The sequence below is a fragment of the Ambystoma mexicanum genome, chromosome 3q (assembly GCF_040938575.1).
Source record: "Ambystoma mexicanum isolate Mex_15411 chromosome 3q, UKY_AmexF1_1, whole genome shotgun sequence".
NCBI classification, from domain to species: Eukaryota; Metazoa; Chordata; class Amphibia; order Caudata; family Ambystomatidae; genus Ambystoma; species Ambystoma mexicanum.
The window spans coordinates 1,295,037,427-1,295,057,114 of NC_090926.1; the positions used below are offsets into that span (position 1 = coordinate 1,295,037,427).

The window sequence follows — 19,688 nt, forward strand, 5'->3', positions numbered from 1 at the left end:
GCTAAAAATGTGGTGAAGGGAGTCCCAGCCATATCATCCTGACTTCCTCATTTGGTGAACACTTCTTTCTTTTCTTGAGAACATTATCCCACACTATTTGGTAACTTAGTTGTAAGGATTGGCAATAGATGTATTTAGTATAGGCCCTGTTTATTTGACAAGACGCCACTAGGACTGTCTTATTATTATTATTTGATGGCTGTAGCTTGCTCCCATCTTAGATTAAGGTTTAGATTAGGCGTTTTTCTCACCCATTAAACAGTTTAATAAACACCCTTGAACTGCGATCACTTGTGTCTGTCTTTACTGCTGCCACCATGAGTTCCTTACAGGACTTTGTTCCTCCTTGTTTGCGGACATAAAACATGGACGTTGTGTTGTCGGTGTAAATGCGCACCACTTTCCCCTTCAGGAGGGGGAGAAAGGACTTCGGGCCCAGATAATTGCTCGTAGCTTCATCAGATTGATATGCTGGCTCTTTTCCTCCTCCGACCAAAGGGCTCTGGAGTGTTGGTCTTGACAGTGGGCGCCCCAGCCCTCCAGTGAAGCATCTGTTGTGATGGTCGCCTGGTGGTCCGGCAGTCTGAAGGGAGAGCCTTGCACCAGGTGTTCCCTTACTGGCCACAAGCAAAGGCTTTGTTTGAAAGCTGGTGTTAGGGTAATGCGGTCGTCCCAGGACCCCAAAAACTGGACTCAGTGGGCATCGAGGAATTCCTGAACGTATCTCATGCTTAATCAGCAGTTGGAGACTAGCGGGATGCATGATGATAACATCCCAGCATGGATTTGTAGTTGCAGACTGGAGTTACTCAGGCGCTGTTGAGGTAGCCTACCTTGTGTAACAGAGCCGTGACCCTTTCGTCCGAGGGTCTGGCAGTGCAGGTGCGGGTGTCGAGTGCTGCTCCGAGATAGAGGGTCTGTTGCGATGGAACTAGGCATGACTTTGGGAAGTTGATGGAAAACCCCAGTTGCTGTAGACACCGGATGGTGATGGCAGTGTTGGTTTCTGGCAGCGGAAAGGAGGGGGCCCTTACCAGCCAGTCCAGGCACGGGTAGACATGGACTCCCCTCCGCCGCAGGTGAGCCACCACTGTTGCAAGGCACTTGGTAAACACTCCCGGAGCAGGCCATGGGCTGAATGGAAGGGCTTTGAACTGATAATGTACTCCTGACACCACGAAGCGTAGGTATTGCTGGTGTGAAAGGCGAATGGGGATATGGAAATAGGCATCCGCGAGGTCGAGGGATGCCAACAAATCTCCTCGATGTAGCTGCAACAACACCTGCTGTAGCGTGACCATGTGGAATGTTTGTGATTTTAGGAACTTGTTGAGCAACCTTGAGTCGAAGACAGGTCTCCAACCTCCTGCCTTCTTGTGCAGTGCCTTTTTCCTTACCAGGAAGTAGCGGGAGTAAACTCCAAAGCCCAGCTCGTTTGTCTGAACTTTCTCCAGTGCGCCCTTATGCTGCAGAGCCTGCACTACCTGAAGCAAGAGGTGTTGTAGTCTTTCTGGTTTGTGCTTGGGAGGAATGCCCGATGGATAGTCCACGGATTCCAGTAAGTGGCCCTGCTGGAGGAGGGATAGCACCCATTTGTCAGTTGTGATTAGTGTCCACTCGTCGACGAACCTTGACAGGCGTCCTCTCACTGAAGTGCTGGAGTGGGAGGGCCTGGCCCTGGGCTGGCCATGTCTGCTTGCCGGACTGGCCCCTTGATTGGGTTGAGGCACGGAGTTGCTGTGAACCACTGTTAGACTGGGACTTTGTCCTGTATTGGACCCCTGATGAATACGGGGTCTTGTAAGAAGAGGACAACTGTTAGATGCTGCGGTTATCCCGCAAAGTCCTGCCATAGCGACCTTTTCTTTGCAGAAGCATGCCCAAGGAGCGAGTGGTTTCCATGTCTGTTATTATGGACTGTAGGGCCTCGTCCATCTTTTTCCCAAAGAGGGCAGATCCATCGAAGGGCATATCTACGACCTTGGACTGAACATCTGCTTGAAAATCTGTCGCCTTGAGCCAACCCTGCCGGCGCAGGACCTCTCAGTTCCATATCTGGTAAAAACCAGTGTCTGCGATGTCTACAGAGACCGTAATGGCATGGTTGGAAGCTAACTCGCCTTCATGGAAGATGTCTAAGGCTTCTTGCTTTTTGTCATCTGGTAAGAACTTCAGCAAGGGACCCAACTTGTACCACAGTTTGCGATCGTAATGTGCGAGTATGGCCATTACATTTGCCGCCCTGATAGTCGTGGATGCGGTGGTGATCATTTTCTTACCAAAGGAGTCAAGGCGTTTTCCTTCCTTGTCTGAGGAGACAGAGCAGGATGAGGATGGATTAGCCGACCTTTTTCTGGCTGCCGCGGAGACAACCAAGTCTGTTGTGGGTTGAGTATGGAGGCAGGAGACAGTACTCTTTGGGCTCTGTATTTTTTGTCGAACATGTCTTTTTTATCTGGGGCAGTTGCAGGATATGCTAAGGTGATTAGGCCATTGTCCCAGACGACTTCCAACAGTGGGATAGACATGACCGATTTCCTGCGCTGTTCTCTGCGTTGGTACAGTACACTTTCTTTTTGCTGCTCCCCCATAGCAAGGCTGAACATTGTGGTTGCCCTGGACATGAGAGTGTGGAAGACTCCTACCTCATCAGGGGGTGGGTCTCTGAGTTGAACGTCATCTGGCTCCCCATCAGCTGCGATGAAATCTTCAAATTCATCTGTCTGGGTCGTGTGTGTGTGGAGGCCCCGTCGTCGGGGTCTGCGTCCATACCAGTCTCCGACAGCCTCTGTTGCACTGACTGGTGTTTCTCCCTCTGGGGGGGGGGGTTGTGTTGTTCATCTCCCTGGATGGGCCAGGTATATCTGTGCAAGGTTGACTGACCAGTGCTGTAACCGGGGCCGGTGCAATGTTGTTGCAGGGTTGTCACTAAAGTGGTGAGAGTATATAAAATGTCCAAAGACATGTCTCTTTGCGTAGGAGGAGTGATGGCTTGATCTGAATGCAGAGGGGGTAAAGGTGGTTGCCTAATCCGGCTTGCCTCGCCCTGCCTTCTGGGAGGCAATCTCCTCTGCTCTGGCGAGGACAGCAGTGGTATGATGGCCTCTTCCTCCTCCGCCTCTGATTAGGAGAGAGCTGGCTCTGACACAACAATGACAACCCGGCAGCAAGGTTAGGGAAAGATGCTCTTAGACAGGCAGTCAATGGTGACACTGAACTGGTGTCTGAAAAGGCAGTAATGATGGCCGTGGTAACAATGGCATGGTAATCATTTTTGTCTGTCGATGATGTCGTCAATGAGGGTGTCGTCGATGAGTGTGTGACAGCAGTGGATGCAGATGTCGTCGATGAGATCCTAGTGGTCATTGGAGTAGTCGCTGACAACGTGGTAGTCGTAGCCAATGACGGTTTAGTTGAAGACGACATAGTCATGGCCGTAGAAGGTTTCATTGATAGTCGCTGCGTGCCAGTCGTGGTCGTGGACGCGTCGATGGCCTCAGGGTGGATGACCTGGAGTGAGTATCAGTGGTCAACGATGACGTTTTTGTCACAGCTTTAGACGAGGAGGAGCTTGTTTTTGACCCCAAAGATGAAGTGGTCACCAGATTTGGACTTGGACTTAGGGGACGTTACGTCATTAGGGCGATGGAAGGAGCTTTGGCTCTCATCCCCTGTTGACACCCCTTGGGCACTGACCTGTGTTGAAGACCGGTCCTTGTGCAAGGGGCTGGACTCGTCAGCTGAGGAAGCCTTGTGCCTTTTCTTGGAGGCCTGGACTTGGTGCGTCCTTGATCTCTTGCTAGAGATGGTTCCATGGGGCAACCTGCTCCGTGCCTAAGGAAGCATGACTGCGTACTAAAGCAAAGTCAGAGGCCTCACCTTGTGCACCTTCTTGAGAAGGGGGTGCACAAGAGAGTGCTTCGGGACGGTGAAGGGAAGGTTCCAGTGGCGAAAGAGTGGTTGCAGAAGTCGGCCAAGGCTGGAGCGAGGGTATCAATGTGGACATTGATGGTTTTGGAAGAACAGGGAAGAACCTATTTTGACGAGGCTTTCATAGATCGGTCTTGTCTAGAAACCTCGTCAGGGGTGAAGAGAGGAAAGGCAGAGAAAGGGGGGAGTGGTCACAGGTGGGGCGGAGGAAGAGGAGAGAGTGGAGGGAGAAGCAGGAGAGGACAAAAGGTTGGACAGGATGTCCTGGGTTTTAGAGATGAAATGAGAAGCCAAGGTCATACAGAGGGCCTAGCAGGGGCAGGGGGGAACAGGAGAGGTAGAGACTGCGGCAGGATTGTCCAGCTCCTTGCACTTGGATCTGTCTGTATCTGCAACTCTACAGTCCCTTTATCTGCACTTATCAGACACTTGCTGTCTGCACTTAACCCTTGCACTGCCACCTGCTGGCCGCAGTACTTGTTTTCATCCTGTGTCCTGCACTTGCCCTTCCTCCACTTCCTCTGGCACTTTTCCCCTCCCCTGCACTTGCTCGATCTCAATGTCACTAGGCCTAGTAAGATCGTTGTCTTTGTCCTCCCTTTGTTTCCCCTCCCTTGCCTGGTTTGCGCCTTGAAACACTTACGAATAGGCGAGTTATAAATGCCATATCATATCATACAATCTCTCACTGAGGGTGCATGGTCAGGAGGGTATCATGAGGAGTGATCTTGCCGAGTGGAAGTATTGGTAGAGTCTGTATGCTTATTGGTCAGAGTGCTGGCAGGGTGAGGGTATGTGGTGAAGATGGGAGAAGGAGTCTTCTTGCAGGGTGGGAGTGCTGCAAGGGCCTGTATCCTCACAGGTGGGGTGCTGGCAGAGTGAGGATGTGTGGTGAGGATGGCAGCATGAGGAGTCATCTTTCAGGGTGAGAGTGCTCCGAGGGCCTGTAGCATTACAGGTGGGGTTGGCGTAGGGTCAGGGTGTGTGGTGAAGATGGTAGTGTGCAGTAGCACCATTGGGCGTTCTTTTGTGAAGACTGGGATTACCATAATGAATGATCACGGATCGGAATAACTGGACAGACTCAAAGAATATGGCAAAACACTGCCTTATTATCAGTTCAATAAAGTAGGAAAACCTGGCGAACAGCAAATCGTAGTCCACACACTCTCAATTACATTTCGGTTACACAAAGGCTTTATACCTCGATGTACGTCAGTTATGACATCATCCTACGTGCCAAATAATAACACTGAGTGATTGGTTAAGGGAACATATCCACTTATAGGGCCTCATTACGACCCTGGCGCTAATGGGTTAACAGCGCCGTAAAAGGCTGCAGCGCCGTTAACCCATTAGCGCCTTACTACGAGGTCCCTTTGCGGGACCGGACCTGAACGGCTGGTCTACACCAGCCGTTAAAGTGGGGACCCGCAAAGGGACCTTGGTGCTAAGTACGGTACCGCAATTTGCAGCACTGTACTTAGCGCCTTCCCCAGTCCCATTGAGCCCTATGGGGCAAAAATGGGAATGGGGAAGGGCCAATGTTCAATGGGGAATTACCGCCCCGCCAACCTTGGAATGGGGTGGTAATTCCCCATTGAACATTGGCGGACTCGTTACGATACCGGCACCAACTATGGTGCTAATAGCGCCATGGTTTAGCGCCAGTATCGTAATGAGGCCAATAGTCTCTATAAGTGTTAGTAACATCATTGGCTGCCCCTCATCTAATAGGCATGTCTTGAACTTCCCTCTAACTATGAACAATGCAGAGAATAGCTGCATAACAGCAGCAGATTAGCCCCTGCAACAAGGTATGCTCACCATTGCATAGGCCCTCTGATTGGTTGGCATTCTCTCCCAATCTTGGACAATCGGCTCATTAGTAGCATGTAGGCAAAACGAAACCCAGGTGCAGAGAACAACTTCAGACTATTGCCCACTGGCCCAATTAATCTACCATCTCTCATCAACCAAGCTGTCAGCCAAAACTTCTTCATTGTACTTGACGTTGCTCGATGTTCTCTTCCCTGGAACTTTAAGGGGAGTTAAGGTACATCGTTATCTTCGTCTGGGGCTTATGAATAGGTCTTGTTTTTTGGTCTTGTACCACGTGTGAAGAGACCATGATTTTGTCCATCTCGCCTTTCTATTTAGTGCTATTTGATTCAATTATCCTGGGGGTCATGACTCTCTTCAGCCTCTCAAGACTTGGTTGCTCCGTCTCACATATGCTTTCTCCATCTTTAATTGTCCAATATTTGGCATTCACAAATGTTCACTCATTTACTTAATCTAAGAGAAATATGTCCTGCGTGCATTGCTTATCCTTGTTGACTCAACTTGCATCCTTCAGTAGCTTCTCGCTGTGGCGTCATTGATCTCTTGCCAACAGCTATTCTTTGTTCATGCACAAATTGTAGTTCCAGCTTCTGTCAGCTCTGCAGCCCTGGTCTATTTCCTTCAAGCCTTTCACGTACTTTTCTTCAGGGACGACGTCCATTTTCTCAACATGGCCGCTTTACCCATGTTATGTTTTCTACTGCAGAAAGCTTCTACGTAACTCATCTACCTTGCGCTTCTGCATATATACATTCACTACTCATCTGGATACTTGTCTTCTGTGTATATATGGTGTCTTCTCACTTGTATGTAGGCTTACTCTTGTTTCTTTAGTTACATCTTCATTGTTTAAATATTCTTATATCTTTTCGGTGCGTCATTGTATCCTCTCCTTACGACATTACTTTGCATATGTCATATTACCTTTACAGCTCTTCGATGTTCAGTGGTACCTGCAGATCTCCTGCTACCACCTCAGTTCGAGGGTACATTGAGTATGGTTGTCCGAGTGCATAATGTCTCTCATACACTCGATGCAGTACTGGAATTATACCTGGTGTGGTGAGGGGGTGGGTTTCATCAATAACGTGCATGTCTGCTTCTCCACAGTAACATGAGGAGTCATCTTGCAGGGTTGGCGTGCTGGGATGGCCTGTATCCTCACAGATGGGGTTGAGGCAGAGTGAGGCTTTGTGGTGAAGACGGTAGCATGTTATGTTATGTTAACTCCATTTATTAAGTGTGACCTACACCAGCTAGGACATCATGGCGCAAGGTAAAGAGAGCAGCGGTCAAAGGAACTATAAGCAGAAAAAAAGATAATCACACACCGAACAGAAAAGTCTTCCAATCGCGATATATGGTCAATAATAGCCTGCAAAAAAAGTGGGGACAAATTCCAAAGAAGAGCCCCTGCACTGAAAAGAGCACCCTCCAACTCGAGAGCGAATGAATCGGGGGACAAGCAGCTGCGAGGCAGAAGAAGAACGTAAAGAACAGGAGGGGACATAATGTACGAATTTTGCCTAAAGATATTCCATCCTGGTTTTATAAAAGTCCTGATGCATTAAGCAGAGGGTTTTAAACTTCACCCGTTTAGCCAGTGGAGGGCATAAAGAATGGGAGACGTAGAGGTATAGAGGGTAGCACCCGTGGCTGCCGAATTTTGACTAGTAGCCGTTCCAACACGAAGTCAGGCTGTCCCAAGTAGAGCAAGTTGCGATAGTCAACGGAGCCTGCCGCGAGGGAGGAAACAGCTAATGGCCGGAGCAAGTCAGGAAGATATACGCAATTAATGATATGACATGATATGGCATTAATAACACGCCTATACACAAGTGTTTCAAGGCGCGACATTTAAAATGAACAGCCTGGCAGATAGCGCTAACCTGAGCCTGCATCGAAAGTGACGCCCAAAGCTTCACGCCCATGTTTTTAACAACAGCAGCAGACGGGGTAGGCAAAGAGCTGAGTTCCGTAGGCCAAAAAGCAGAGGACCAGCCTGAAGATTCAGGAGTGGCCCCTACAATCAGGATCTCCGTTTTATCCCCATTAAGGTGAAGCCAGTTCTTGCCTATTCACACATGGACGGCTGACAGGCACTTACGACACCGCTCAGCCATAGCACGAAGAGAAAGGTCAAGCCACATCCAGATTTGAGTATCATCGGCATAGGAGAAACACAGAAACCCAAAAGAGAGAATGAGCTTGACCAAAGGCTGGATGTAAACATTAAAAAGAAGGGGTGAGAGAGCAGAACCCTGGGGAACATCACAAGTGAGACAAGTTAGAGGTGAAAGAAAAGGTGATAGTGAAAGAGACTGTGATCGATCAAGCAGGAAAAGCCCAAACCAGCGAGGAGTGATTTTGCGGAGTGGGAGTGCTGCGAGGGCCTGTAATCCTCACAGGATAAGTTGCTGGCAGGGTCAGGGTATGTGGTGAGGATGGTAGCATGAGTGATCTTGCGCGGTGGGAGTACTGCGAGGGCCTGTAATCCTCACAGGATAAGTTGCTGGCAGGGTCAGGGTATGTGGTGAGGATGGTAGCATGAGTGATCTTGCGCGGTGGGAGTACTGCGACGGCCTGTAATCCTCACAGGATAAGTTGCTGGCAGGGTCAGGGTGTGTGGTGAGGATGGTAGCATGAGGAGTGATCTTGCACGGTGGGAGTACTGCGAGGGCCTGTAATCCTCACAGGATAACTTGCTGGCAGGGCCAGGGTGTGTGGTGAGGATGGTAGCACCAGGAGGGATCTTGCGCGGTGGGAGTGCTGCGAGGGCCTGTATCCTCACAGGTGGGGCTGGTGGCAGGGCCAGGGTGTGTGGTGAGGATGGTAGCACCAGGAGGCATCTTGCACGGTGGGAGTGCTGCGAGGGCCTGTATCCTCACAGGTGGGGCTGGTGGCATGGTGAAGGAGCAAGGAAAGGAAGAAAGAAGTTGGCAAGTCAAGCATCCTGTCAAGAAGAGAATGCAGAGTGGAGGTTTCCTCAGGTTGAGGGCGCTTGGAAACTCCTTACCTCCATGCAGACCGGGCTCCCGTCCTGTAAGGCCTCAGTCAAGGTTTCAGTAAAGGCCATTGGGTACATCTGAGCCCTGCGGGTGCTCCAGGTGTCGGACACTCCAATCCTCACCACAGGGGCCTTCACCCCCGGTCTCTGCTGCACATCAGACAGGTGAGTAAGTACTGGAGACAGAGAGAAAGAGAGGCATGAGGCAGGTCCGAGGGACCACCACTACCACCACCACGCTACCCGTAAACAGCCACCGGTGCAGAGGGTGTCCAGAGCTCGCAGGAACCCATTAAAGGCCACAATTGGGTCTATAGACTGAGACCCTCCAGTGCACTCAGGCACACACTCCTAAGCAACTCTCCAGTGCCCATGGGACCCACCCCCTGGGGCTCTACCCAAAGCACTATGGGGCCGTACATTGCCCACACCTGGAGACTCTCTGGGCACACACAGTGAACCCCTTTGTACGAAGGAAGTTCTGCGGCTTACTTGTCAAGACACTGCCTCTGATCTATAGGGGCTAAACTACTCCCAAGTATATGTTACTGTCATATTACAGGTTGTAATATGACAGTAACATATACTTGGGAGTAGTTTAGCCCCTATAGGGGCCATCAAGCTGTCTAACGCCATATGGGTAGCAGGGCTCCAAAGTGAATTCCAATATCCTTTTTGAGGTCAGTTTGGGACTCCTCAAAACACTTTAGTGCCCCCTCCTCCAAAAGCTGAAAGAGATGTTCTTCAACCTCCTTTTTACAGTGTCTGGTGCATTCTTTCTCTTTTTGCACCCTTTTCAGGAACAAACCATAAGAAAAGCTGTCTCTGTCTACATTAACAGACTCTGGAACCTCCTCCCCATCAATACCAGACTTGCCCCCTCGCTTGTACATTTCAGGAAGGAGCGCAAGACCAATACCTACAAGGAATGGCTCTTCCCTAAAACTGAGGTCCACACACCCTCCGCTCCACACCCTCCCCGAGGCTCAGTGATCTGATCCCCGCTGCTTCCTCTGCTGGTTACTAGGTCCATCCACCCTCCAATCCCCACCCTCCCCGAGGCTCAGTGATCTGATCCCCGCTGCTTCCTCCGCTGGTTACTAGGTCCACCCACACTCCACTCCCCACCCTCCCCGAGGCTGGGTGATCTGATCCCCGCTGCTTCCTCCCCTGGTTACTAGGTCCACCCACCCTCCACTCCACACCCTCCCCGAGGCTCAGTGATCTGATCCCCGCTGCTTCCTCCGCTGGTTACTAGGTCCACCCGCCCTCCACTCCCCACCCTCCCCGAGGCTCAGTGATCTGATCCCCGCTCTTTCCTCCCCTGGTTACTAGGTCCACCCACCCTCCACTCCCCACCCTCCCCGAGGCTCAGTGATCTGATCCCCGCTGCTTCCTCCGCCGGTTACTAGGTCTACCCATCCTCCACTCCCCACCCTCCCCGAGGCTCAGTGATCTGAGACCCCGCTGCTTCCTCCGCTGGTTACTAGGTCCACCCACCCTCCACTCCCCACCCTCCCCGAGGCTCAGTGATCTGATCCCCACTGCCTCCTCCCCTGGTTACTAGGTCCACCCACCCTCCACTCCTCACCCTTCCCGAGACTGGGTGATCTGATCCCCACTGCTTCCTCCCCTGGTTACTAGGTCCACCCACCCTCCACTCCCCACCCTCCCCGAGGCTGAGTGATCTGATCCCCGCTGTTTCCTCCCCTGGTTACTAGGTCCACCCGCCCTCCACTCCCCACCCTCCCCGAGGCTCAGTGATCTGATCCCCGCTGCTTCCTCCGCTGGTTACTAGGTCCACCCGTCCTCCACTCCCCACCCTCCCCGAGTCTCAGTGATCTGATCCCCGCTGCTTCCTCCCCTGATTACTAGGTCCACCCGCCCTCCACTCCCCACCCTCCCCGAGGCTCAGTGATCTGATCCCCGCTGCTTCCTCTGCTGGTTACTAGGTCCACCCGCCCTCCACTCCCCACCCTCCCCGAGGCTCAGTGATCTGACCCCCGCTGCTTCCTCCCCCGGTTACTAGGTCTACCCATCCTCCACTCCAGTGATCTGAGACCCCGCTGCTTCCTCCCCTGGTTACTAGGTCCACCCGCCCTCCACTCCCCACCCTCCCAGAGGCTCAGTGATCTGACCCCCGCTGCTTCCTCCCCTGGTTACTAGGTCCACCCACCCTCCACTCCCCACCCTCCCCGAGGCTCAGTGATCTGATCCCCGCTGCTTCCTCCGCTGGTTACTAGGTCCACCCGTCCTCCACTCCCCACCCTCCACGAGGCTCAGTGATCTGATCCCTGCTGCTTCCTCCCCTGGTTACTATGTCCACCCACCCTCCACTCCCCACCCTGCCAGAGGCTCAGTGATCTGAGACCCCGCTGCTTCCTCCCCTGGTTACTAGGTCCACCCACCCTCCACTCCCCACCCTCCCCGAGGATCAGTGATCTGATCCCCGCTGCTTCCTCCCCTGGTTACTAGGTCCACCCACCCTCCACTCCCCACCCTCCCCGAGGCTGAGTGATCTGATCCCCGCTGCTTCCTCCCCTGGTTACTCAACCCACCCTCCACTCCCCACCCTCCCAGAGGCTGAGTGATCTGACCCCCGCTGCTTCCTCCCCTGGTTACTAGGTCCACCCACCCTCCACTCCCCACCGTCCCCGAGGCTCAGTGATCTGACCCCTGCTGCTTCCTCCCTTGGTTACTAGGTCCACCCACCCTCCACTCCCCACCCTCCCCGAGGCTCAGTGATCTGATCCCTGCTGTAGGTCCACCCGCCCTCCGCTCTACACCCTACACGAGGCTCAGTGATCTGATCCCCACTGCTTCCTCCCCTGGTTACTAGGTCCACCCACCCTCCACTCCCCACCCTCCCCGAGGCTCAGTGATCTGATCCCCGCTGCTTCCTCCACTGGTTACTAGGTCCACCCACCCTCCACTCCCCACCCTCCCCGAGGCTCAGTGATCTGATCCCCACTGCTTCCTGCCCTGGTTACTAGGTCTACCCATCCTCCACTCCCCACCCTCCCCGAGGCTCAGTGATCTGATTCCCGCTGATTCCTCCCCTGGTTACTAGGTCCACCCACCCTCCACTCCCCACCCTCCCCGAGGCTCAGTGATCTGATCCCTGCTGCTTCCTCCCCTGGTTACTAGGTCCACCCACCCTCCACTCCCCACCCTCCCCGAGGCTCAGTGATCTGATCCCCACTGCTTCCTCCCCTGGTTAATAGGTCCACCCGCCCTCCACTCCCCACCCTTCCCGAGGCTCAGTGATCTGATCCCCACTGCTTCCTCCCCTAGTTACTAGGTCCACCCGCCCTCCGCTCCACACCCTACACGAGGCTCAGTGATCTGATCCCCGCTGCTTCCTCCCCTGGTTACTAGGTCCACCCGCCCTCCACTCCCCACCCTCCCCGAGGCTCAGTGATCTGATCCCCACTGCTTCCTCCCCTGGTTACTAGGTCCACCCGCCCTCCACTCCCCACCCTCCCCGAGGCTGAATGATCTGATCCCCACTGCTTCCTCCCCCGGTTACTAGGTCCATCCGCCTTCCACTCCCCACCCTCCCCGAGGCTCAGTGATCTGATCTCCGCTGCTTCCTCCCCTGGTTACTAGGTCCACCCACCCCCCACTCCCCACCCTACCCGAGGCTCAGTGATCTGATCCCCGCTGCTTCCTCCGCTGGCTACTAGGTCCACCCACCCCCCACTCCCCACCCTACCCGAGGCTCAGTGATCTGATCCCCGCTGCTTCCTCCCCTGGTTACTAGGTCCACTCCCCACCCTCCCCGAGGCTCAGTGATCTGATCCCCGCTGCTTCCTCCCCTGGTTACTAGGTCCACCCACCCTCCACTCCACTCCCCACCCTCCCCGAGGCTCAGTGATCTGATCCCCGCTGCTTCCTCCCCTGGTTACTAGGTCCACCCACCCTCCACTCCCCACCCTCCCCGAGGCTCAGTGATCTGATCCCCGCTGCTTCCACCCCTGGTTACTAGGTCCACCCACCCTCCACTCCCCACCCTCCCCGAGGCTCAGTGATCTGATCCCCGCTGCTTCATCCCCTGGTTACTAGGTCCACCCACCCTCCACTCCCCACCCTCCCCGAGGCTCAGTGATCTGATCCCCGCTGCTTCCTCCCCTGGTTACTAGGTCCACCCACCCTCCACTCCCCACCCTCCTCGAGGCTCAGTGATCTGATCCCCGCTGCTTCCTCCGCTGGTTACTAGGTCCACCCGCCCTCCACTCCCCACCCTCCCCGAGGCTCAGTGATCTGATCCCCGCTCTTTCCTACCCTGGTTACTAGGTCCACCCACCCTCCACTCCCCACCCTCCCCGAGGCTCAGTGATCTGATCCCCGCTGCTTCCTCCCCCGGTTACTAGGTCTACCCATCCTCCACTCCCCACCCTCCCCGAGGCTCAGTGATCTGAGACCCCGCTGCTTCCTCCGCTGGTTACTAGGTCCACCCACCCTCCACTCCCCACCCTCCACTCCCCACCCTCCCCGAGGCTCAGTGATCTGATCCCCACTGCCTCCTCCCCTGGTTACTAGGTCCACCCACCCTCCACTCCCCACCCTCCCCGAGGCTGGGTGATCTGATCCCCACTGCTTCCTCCCCTGGTTACTAGGTCGGCCCACCCTCCACTCCCCACCCTCCCCGAGGCTGAGTGATCTGATCCCCGCTGCTTCCTCCCCTGGTTACTAGGTCCACCCGCCCTCCACTCTCCACCCTCCCCGAGGCTCAGTGATCTGATCCCTGCTGCTTCCTCCCCTGATTACTAGGTCCACCCGCCCTCCACTCCCCACCCTCCCCGAGGCTCAGTGATCTGATCCCCGCTGCTTCCTCCCCTGGTTACTAGGTCACCCACCCTCCACTCCCCATCCTCCCAGAGGCTCAGTGATCTGACCCCCGCTGCTTCCTCCCCCGGTTACTAGGTCTACCCATCCTCCACTCCCCACCCTCCCCGAGGCTCAGTGATCTGAGACCCCGCTGCTTCCTCCCCTGGTTACTAGGTCCACCCGCACTCCACTCCCCACCCTCCCCGAGGCTCAGTGATCTGACCCCCGCTGCTTCCTCCCCTGGTTACTAGGTCCACCCACCCTCCACTCCCCACCCTCCCCGAGGCTCAGTGATCTGATCCCCGCTGCTTCCTCCGCTGGTTACTAGGTCCACCCGTCCTCCACTCCCCACCCTCCCCGAGGCTCAGTGATCTGATCCCTGCTGCTTCGTCCCCTGGTTACTAGGTCCACCCACCCTCCACTCCCCACCCTGCCAGAGGCTCAGTGATCTGAGACCCCGCTGCTTCCTCCCCTGGTTACTAGGTCCACCCACCCTCCACTTCCCACACTCCCCGAGGATCAGTGATCTGATCCCCGCTGCTTCCTCCCCTGGTTACTAGGTCCACCCACCCTCCACTCCCCACCCTCCCCGAGGCTGAGTGATCTGATCCCCGCTGCTTCCTCCCCTGGTTACTCAACCCACCCTCCACTCCCCACCCTCCCAGAGGCTGAGTGATCTGACCCCCGCTGCTTCCTCCCCTGGTTACTAGGTCCACCCACCCTCCACTCCCCACCGTCCCCGAGGCTCAGTGATCTGACCCCTGCTGCTTCCTCCCCTGGTTACTAGGTCCACCCACCCTCCACTCCCCACCCTCCCCGAGGCTGAGTGATCTGATCCCCGCTGCTTCCTCCCCTGGTTACTCAACCCACCCTCCACTCCCCACCCTCCCAGAGGCTGAGTGATCTGATCCCTGCTGCTTCCTGCCCTGGTTACTAGGTCCACCCATCCTCCACTCCCCACCCTCCCACCCTACACGAGGCTCAGTGATCTGATCCCCACTGCTTCCTCCCCTGGTTACTAGGTCCACCCACCGTCCACTCACAACCCTCCCCGAGGCTCAGTGATCTGATCCCCGCTGCTTCCTCCACTGGTTACTAGGTCCACCCACCCTCCACTCCCCACCCTCCCCGAGGCTCAGTGATCTGATCCCCGCTGCTTCCTGCCCTGGTTACTAGGTCTACCCATCCTCCACTCCCCACCCTCCCCGAGGCTCAGTGATCTGATTCCCGCTGATTCCTCCCCTGGTTGCTAGGTCCACCCACCCTCCACTCCCCACCCTCCCTGAGGCTCAGTGATCTGATCCCCACTGCTTCCTCCCCTGGTTACTAGGTCCACCCACCCTCCACTCCCCACCCTCCCCGAGGCTGAGTGATCTGATGCCCGCTGCTTCCTCCCCTGGTTACTCAACCCACCCTCCACTCCCCACCCTCCCAGAGGCTGAGTGATCTTACCCCCGCTGCTTCCTCCCCTGGTTACTAGGTCCACCCACCCTCCACTCCCCACCGTCCCCGAGGCTCAGTGATCTGACCCCTGCTGCTTCCTCCCCTGGTTACTAGGTCCACCCACCCTCCACTCCCCACCCTCCCCGAGGCTCAGTGATCTGATCCCTGCTGCTTCCTGCCCTGGTTACTAGGTCCACCCATCCTCCACTCCCCACCCTCCCACCCTACACGAGGCTCAGTGATCTGATCCCCACTGCTTCCTCCCCTGGTTACTAGGTCCACCCACCCTCCACTCCCCACCCTCCCCGAGGCTCAGTGATCTGATCCCCGTTGCTTCCTCCACTGGTTACTAGGTCCACCCACCCTCCACTCCCCACCCTCCCCGAGGCTCAGTGATCTGATCCCCGCTGCTTCCTGCCCTGGTTACTAGGTCTACCCTTCCTCCACTCCCCACCCTCCCCGAGGCTCAGTGATCTGATTCCCGCTGATTCCTCCCCTGGTTACTAGGTCCACCCACCCTCCACTCCCCACCCTCCCCGAGGCTCAGTGATCTGATCCCCACTGCTTCCTCCCCTGGTTAATAGGTCCACCCACCCTCCGCTCCCCACCCTCCCCGAGGCTCAGTGATCTGATCCCCACTGCTTCCTCCCCTGGTTACTAGGTCCACCCGCCCTCCGCTCCCCACCCTTCCCGAGGCTCAGTGATCTGATCCCCGCTGCTTCCTCCCCTGGTTACTAGGTCCACCCGCCCTCCGCTCCACACCCTACACAAGGCTCAGTGATCTGATCCCCGCTGCTTCCTCCCCTGGTTACTAGGTCCACCCGCCCTCCACTCCCCACCCTCCCCGAGGCTCAGTGATCTGATCCCCACTGCTTCCTCCCCTGGTTACTAGGTCCACCCGCCCTCCACTCCCCACCCTCCCTGAGGCTGAATGATCTGATCCCCACTGCTTCCTCCCTCGGTTACTAGGTCCACCGCCTTCCACTCCCCACCCTCCCCGAGGCTCAGTGATCTGATCTCCGCTGCTTCCTCCCATGGTTACTAGGTCCACCCACCCCCCACTCCCCACCCTACCCGAGGCTCAGTGATCTGATCCCCGCTGCTTCCTCCCCTGGCTACTAGGTCCAACCACCCCCCACTCCCCACCCTACCCGAGGCTCAGTGATCTGATCCCCGCTGCTTCCTCCCCTGGTTACTAGGTCCACCCACCCTCCACTCCCCACCCTCCCCGAGGCTCAGTGATCTGATCCCCGCTGCTTCCTCCCCTGGTTACTAGGTCCACCCACCCTCCACTCCCCACCCTCCCCGAGGCTCAGTGATCTGATCCCCGCTGCTTCCTCCCCTGGTTACTAGGTCCACCCACCCTCCACTCCCCACCCTCCCCGAGGCTCAGTGATCTGATCCCCGCTGCTTCCTCCCCTGGTTACTAGGTCCACCCACCCTCCACTCCCCACCCTCCCCGAGGCTCAGTGATCTGATTACCGCTGCTTCCACCCCTGGTTACTAGGTCCACCCACCCTCCACTCCCCACCCTCCCCGAGGCTCAGTGACCTGATCCCCGCTGCTTCCTCCCCTGGTTACTAGGTCCACCCACCCTCCACTCCCCACCCTCCCCGAGGCTCAGTGATCTGATCCCCGCTGCTTCCTCCCCCGGTTACTAGGTCCACCCGCCCTCCACTCCCCACCCTCCGCGAGGCTGGGTGATCTGATCCCCGCTGCTTCCTCCCCCGGTTACTAGGTCCACTCGCCCTCCACTCCCCACCCTCCCCGAGGCTCAGTGATCTGATCCCCACTGCTTCCTCCCCTAGTTACTAGGTCCACCCGCCCTCCGCTCCACACCCTACACGAGGCTCAGTGATCTGATCCCCGCTGCTTCCTCCCCTGGTTACTAGGTCCATCCGCCCTCCACTCCCCACCCTCCCCGAGGCTCAGTGATCTGATCCCCACTGCTTCCTCCCCTAGTTACTAGGTCCACCCGCCCTCCGCTCCACACCCTACACGAGGCTCAGTGATCTGATCCCCGCTGCTTCCTCCCCTGGTTACTAGGTCCACCCGCCCTCCACTCCCCACCCTCCCTGAGGCTGAATGATCTGATCCCCACTGCTTCCTCCCCCGGTTACTAGGTCCATCCGCCTTCCACTCCCCACCCTCCCCGAGGCTGAGTGATCTGATCTCTGCTGCTTCCTCCCCTGGTTACTAGGTCCACCCACCCTCCACTCCCCACCCTCCCCGAGGCTGAGTGATCTGATCCCCGCTGCTTCCTCCCCTGGTTACTAGGTCCACCCGCCCTCCACTCCCCACCCTCCCCGAGGCTCAGTGATCTGATCCCCACTGCTTCCTCCGCTGGTTACTAGGTCCACCCACCCTCCACTCCCCAACCCTCCCCGAGTCTCAGTGATCTGATCCCTGCTGCTTCCTCCCCTGATTACTAGGTCCACCCGCCCTCCACTCCCCACCCTCCCCGAGGCTCAGTGATCTGATCCCCGCTGCTTCCTCTGCTGGTTACTAGGTCCACCCGCCCTCCACTCCCCACCCTCCCCGAGGCTCAGTGATCTGATACCTGCTGCTTCCTCCCCTGATTACTAGGTCCACCCGCCCTCCACTCCCCACCCTCCCCGAGGCTCAGTGATCTGATCTCCGCTGCTTCCTCCCCTGGTTACTAGGTCCACCCACCCCCCACTCCCCACCCTACCCGAGGCTCAGTGATCTGATCCCCGCTGCTTCCTCCGCTGGCTACTAGGTCCACCCACCCCCCACTCCCCACCCTACCCGAGGCTCAGTGATCTGATCCCCGCTGCTTCCTCCCCTGGTTACTAGGTCCACTCCCCACCCTCCCCGAGGCTCAGTGATCTGATCCCCGCTGCTTCCTCCCCTGGTTACTAGGTCCACCCACCCTCCACTCCACTCCCCACCCTCCCCGAGGCTCAGTGATCTGATCCCCGCTGCTTCCTCCCCTGGTTACTAGGTCCACCCACCCTCCACTCCCCACCCTCCCCGAGGCTCAGTGATCTGATCCCCGCTGCTTCCACCCCTGGTTACTAGGTCCACCCACCCTCCACTCCCCACCCTCCCCGAGGCTCAGTGATCTGATCCCCGCTGCTTCCTCCCCTGGTTACTAGGTCCACCCACCCTCCACTCCCCACCCTCCCCGAGGCTCCGTGATCTGATCCCCGCTGCTTCCTCCCCTGGTTACTAGGTCCACCCGCCCTCCACTCCCCACCCTCCTCGAGGCTCAGTGATCTGATCCCCGCTGCTTCCTCCGCTGGTTACTAGGTCCACCCGCCCTCCACTCCCCACCCTCCCCGAGGCTCAGTGATCTGATCCCCGCTCTTTCCTCCCCTGGTTACCAGGTCCACCCACCCTCCACTCCCCACCCTCCCCGAGGCTCAGTGATCTGATCCCCGCTGCTTCCTCCCCCGGTTACTAGGTCTACCCATCCTCCACTCCCCACCCTCCCCGAGGCTCAGTGATCTGAGACCCCGCTGCTTCCTCCGCTGGTTACTAGGTCCACCCACCCTCCACTCCCCACCCTCCCCGAGGCTCAGTGATCTGATCCCCACTGCCTCCTCCCCTGGTTACTAGGTCCACCCACCCTCCACTCCCCACCCTCCCCGAGGCTGGGTGATCTGATCCCCACTGCTTCCTCCCCTGGTTACTAGGTCGGCCCACCCTCCACTCCCCACCCTCCCCGAGGCTGAGTGATCTGATCCCTGCTGCTTCCTCCCCTGGTTACTAGGTCCACCCGCCCTCCACTCCCCACCCTCCCCGAGGCTCAGTGATCTGATCCCTGCTGCTTCCTCCCCTGATTACTAGGTCCACCCGCCCTCCACTCCCCACCCTCCCCGAGGCTCAGTGATCTGATCCCCGCTGCTTCCTCCCCTGGTTACTAGGTCACCCACCCTCCACTCCCCATCCTCCCAGAGGCTCAGTGATCTGACCCCCGCTGCTTCCTCCCCCGGTTACTAGGTCTACCCATCCTCCACTCCCCACCCTCCCCGAGGCTCAGTGATCTGAGACCCCGCTGCTTCCTCCCCTGGTTACTAGGTCCACCCGCACTCCACTCCCCACCCTCCCCGAGGCTCAGTGATCTGACCCCCGCTGCTTCCTCCCCTGGTTACTAGGTCCACCCACCCTCCACTCCCCACCCTCCCCGAGGCTCAGTGATCTGATCCCCGCTGCTTCCTCCGCTGGTTACTAGGTCCACCCGTCCTCCACTCCCCACCCTCCCCGAGGCTCAGTGATCTGATCCCTGCTGCTTTGTCCCCTGGTTACTAGGTCCACCCACCCTCCACTCCCCACCCTGCCAGAGGCTCAGTGATCTGAGACCCCGCTGCTTCCTCCCCTGGTTACTAGGTCCACCCACCCTCCACTCCCCACCCTCCCCGAGGATCAGTGATCTGATCCCCGCTGCTTCCTCCCCTGGTTACTAGGTCCACCCACCCTCCACTCCCCACCCTCCCCGAGGCTGAGTGATCTGATCCCCGCTGCTTCCTCCCCTGGTTACTCAACCCACCCTCCACTCCCCACCCTCCCAGAGGCTGAGTGATCTGACCCCCGCTGCTTCCTCCCCTGGTTACTAGGTCCACCCACCCTCCACTCCCCACCGTCCCCGAGGCTCAGTGATCTGACCCCT

At 57.1% G+C, this 19,688-nt stretch overlaps 1 protein-coding gene across 1 annotated transcript in view; it reads right to left on the minus strand.

Moving 5' to 3' along the window:
* The window catches only part of LOC138447896 (uncharacterized), an 879,976-nt gene that overhangs the window by 539,803 nt on the left and 320,485 nt on the right, over window positions 1-19,688 (minus strand). The window contains exon 6 of the mRNA XM_069604399.1: window positions 8,792-8,958. Within this exon, the coding sequence (XP_069460500.1) occupies window positions 8,792-8,958 (167 nt within the window). The remainder of the gene's footprint in view (window positions 1-8,791; window positions 8,959-19,688) is intronic.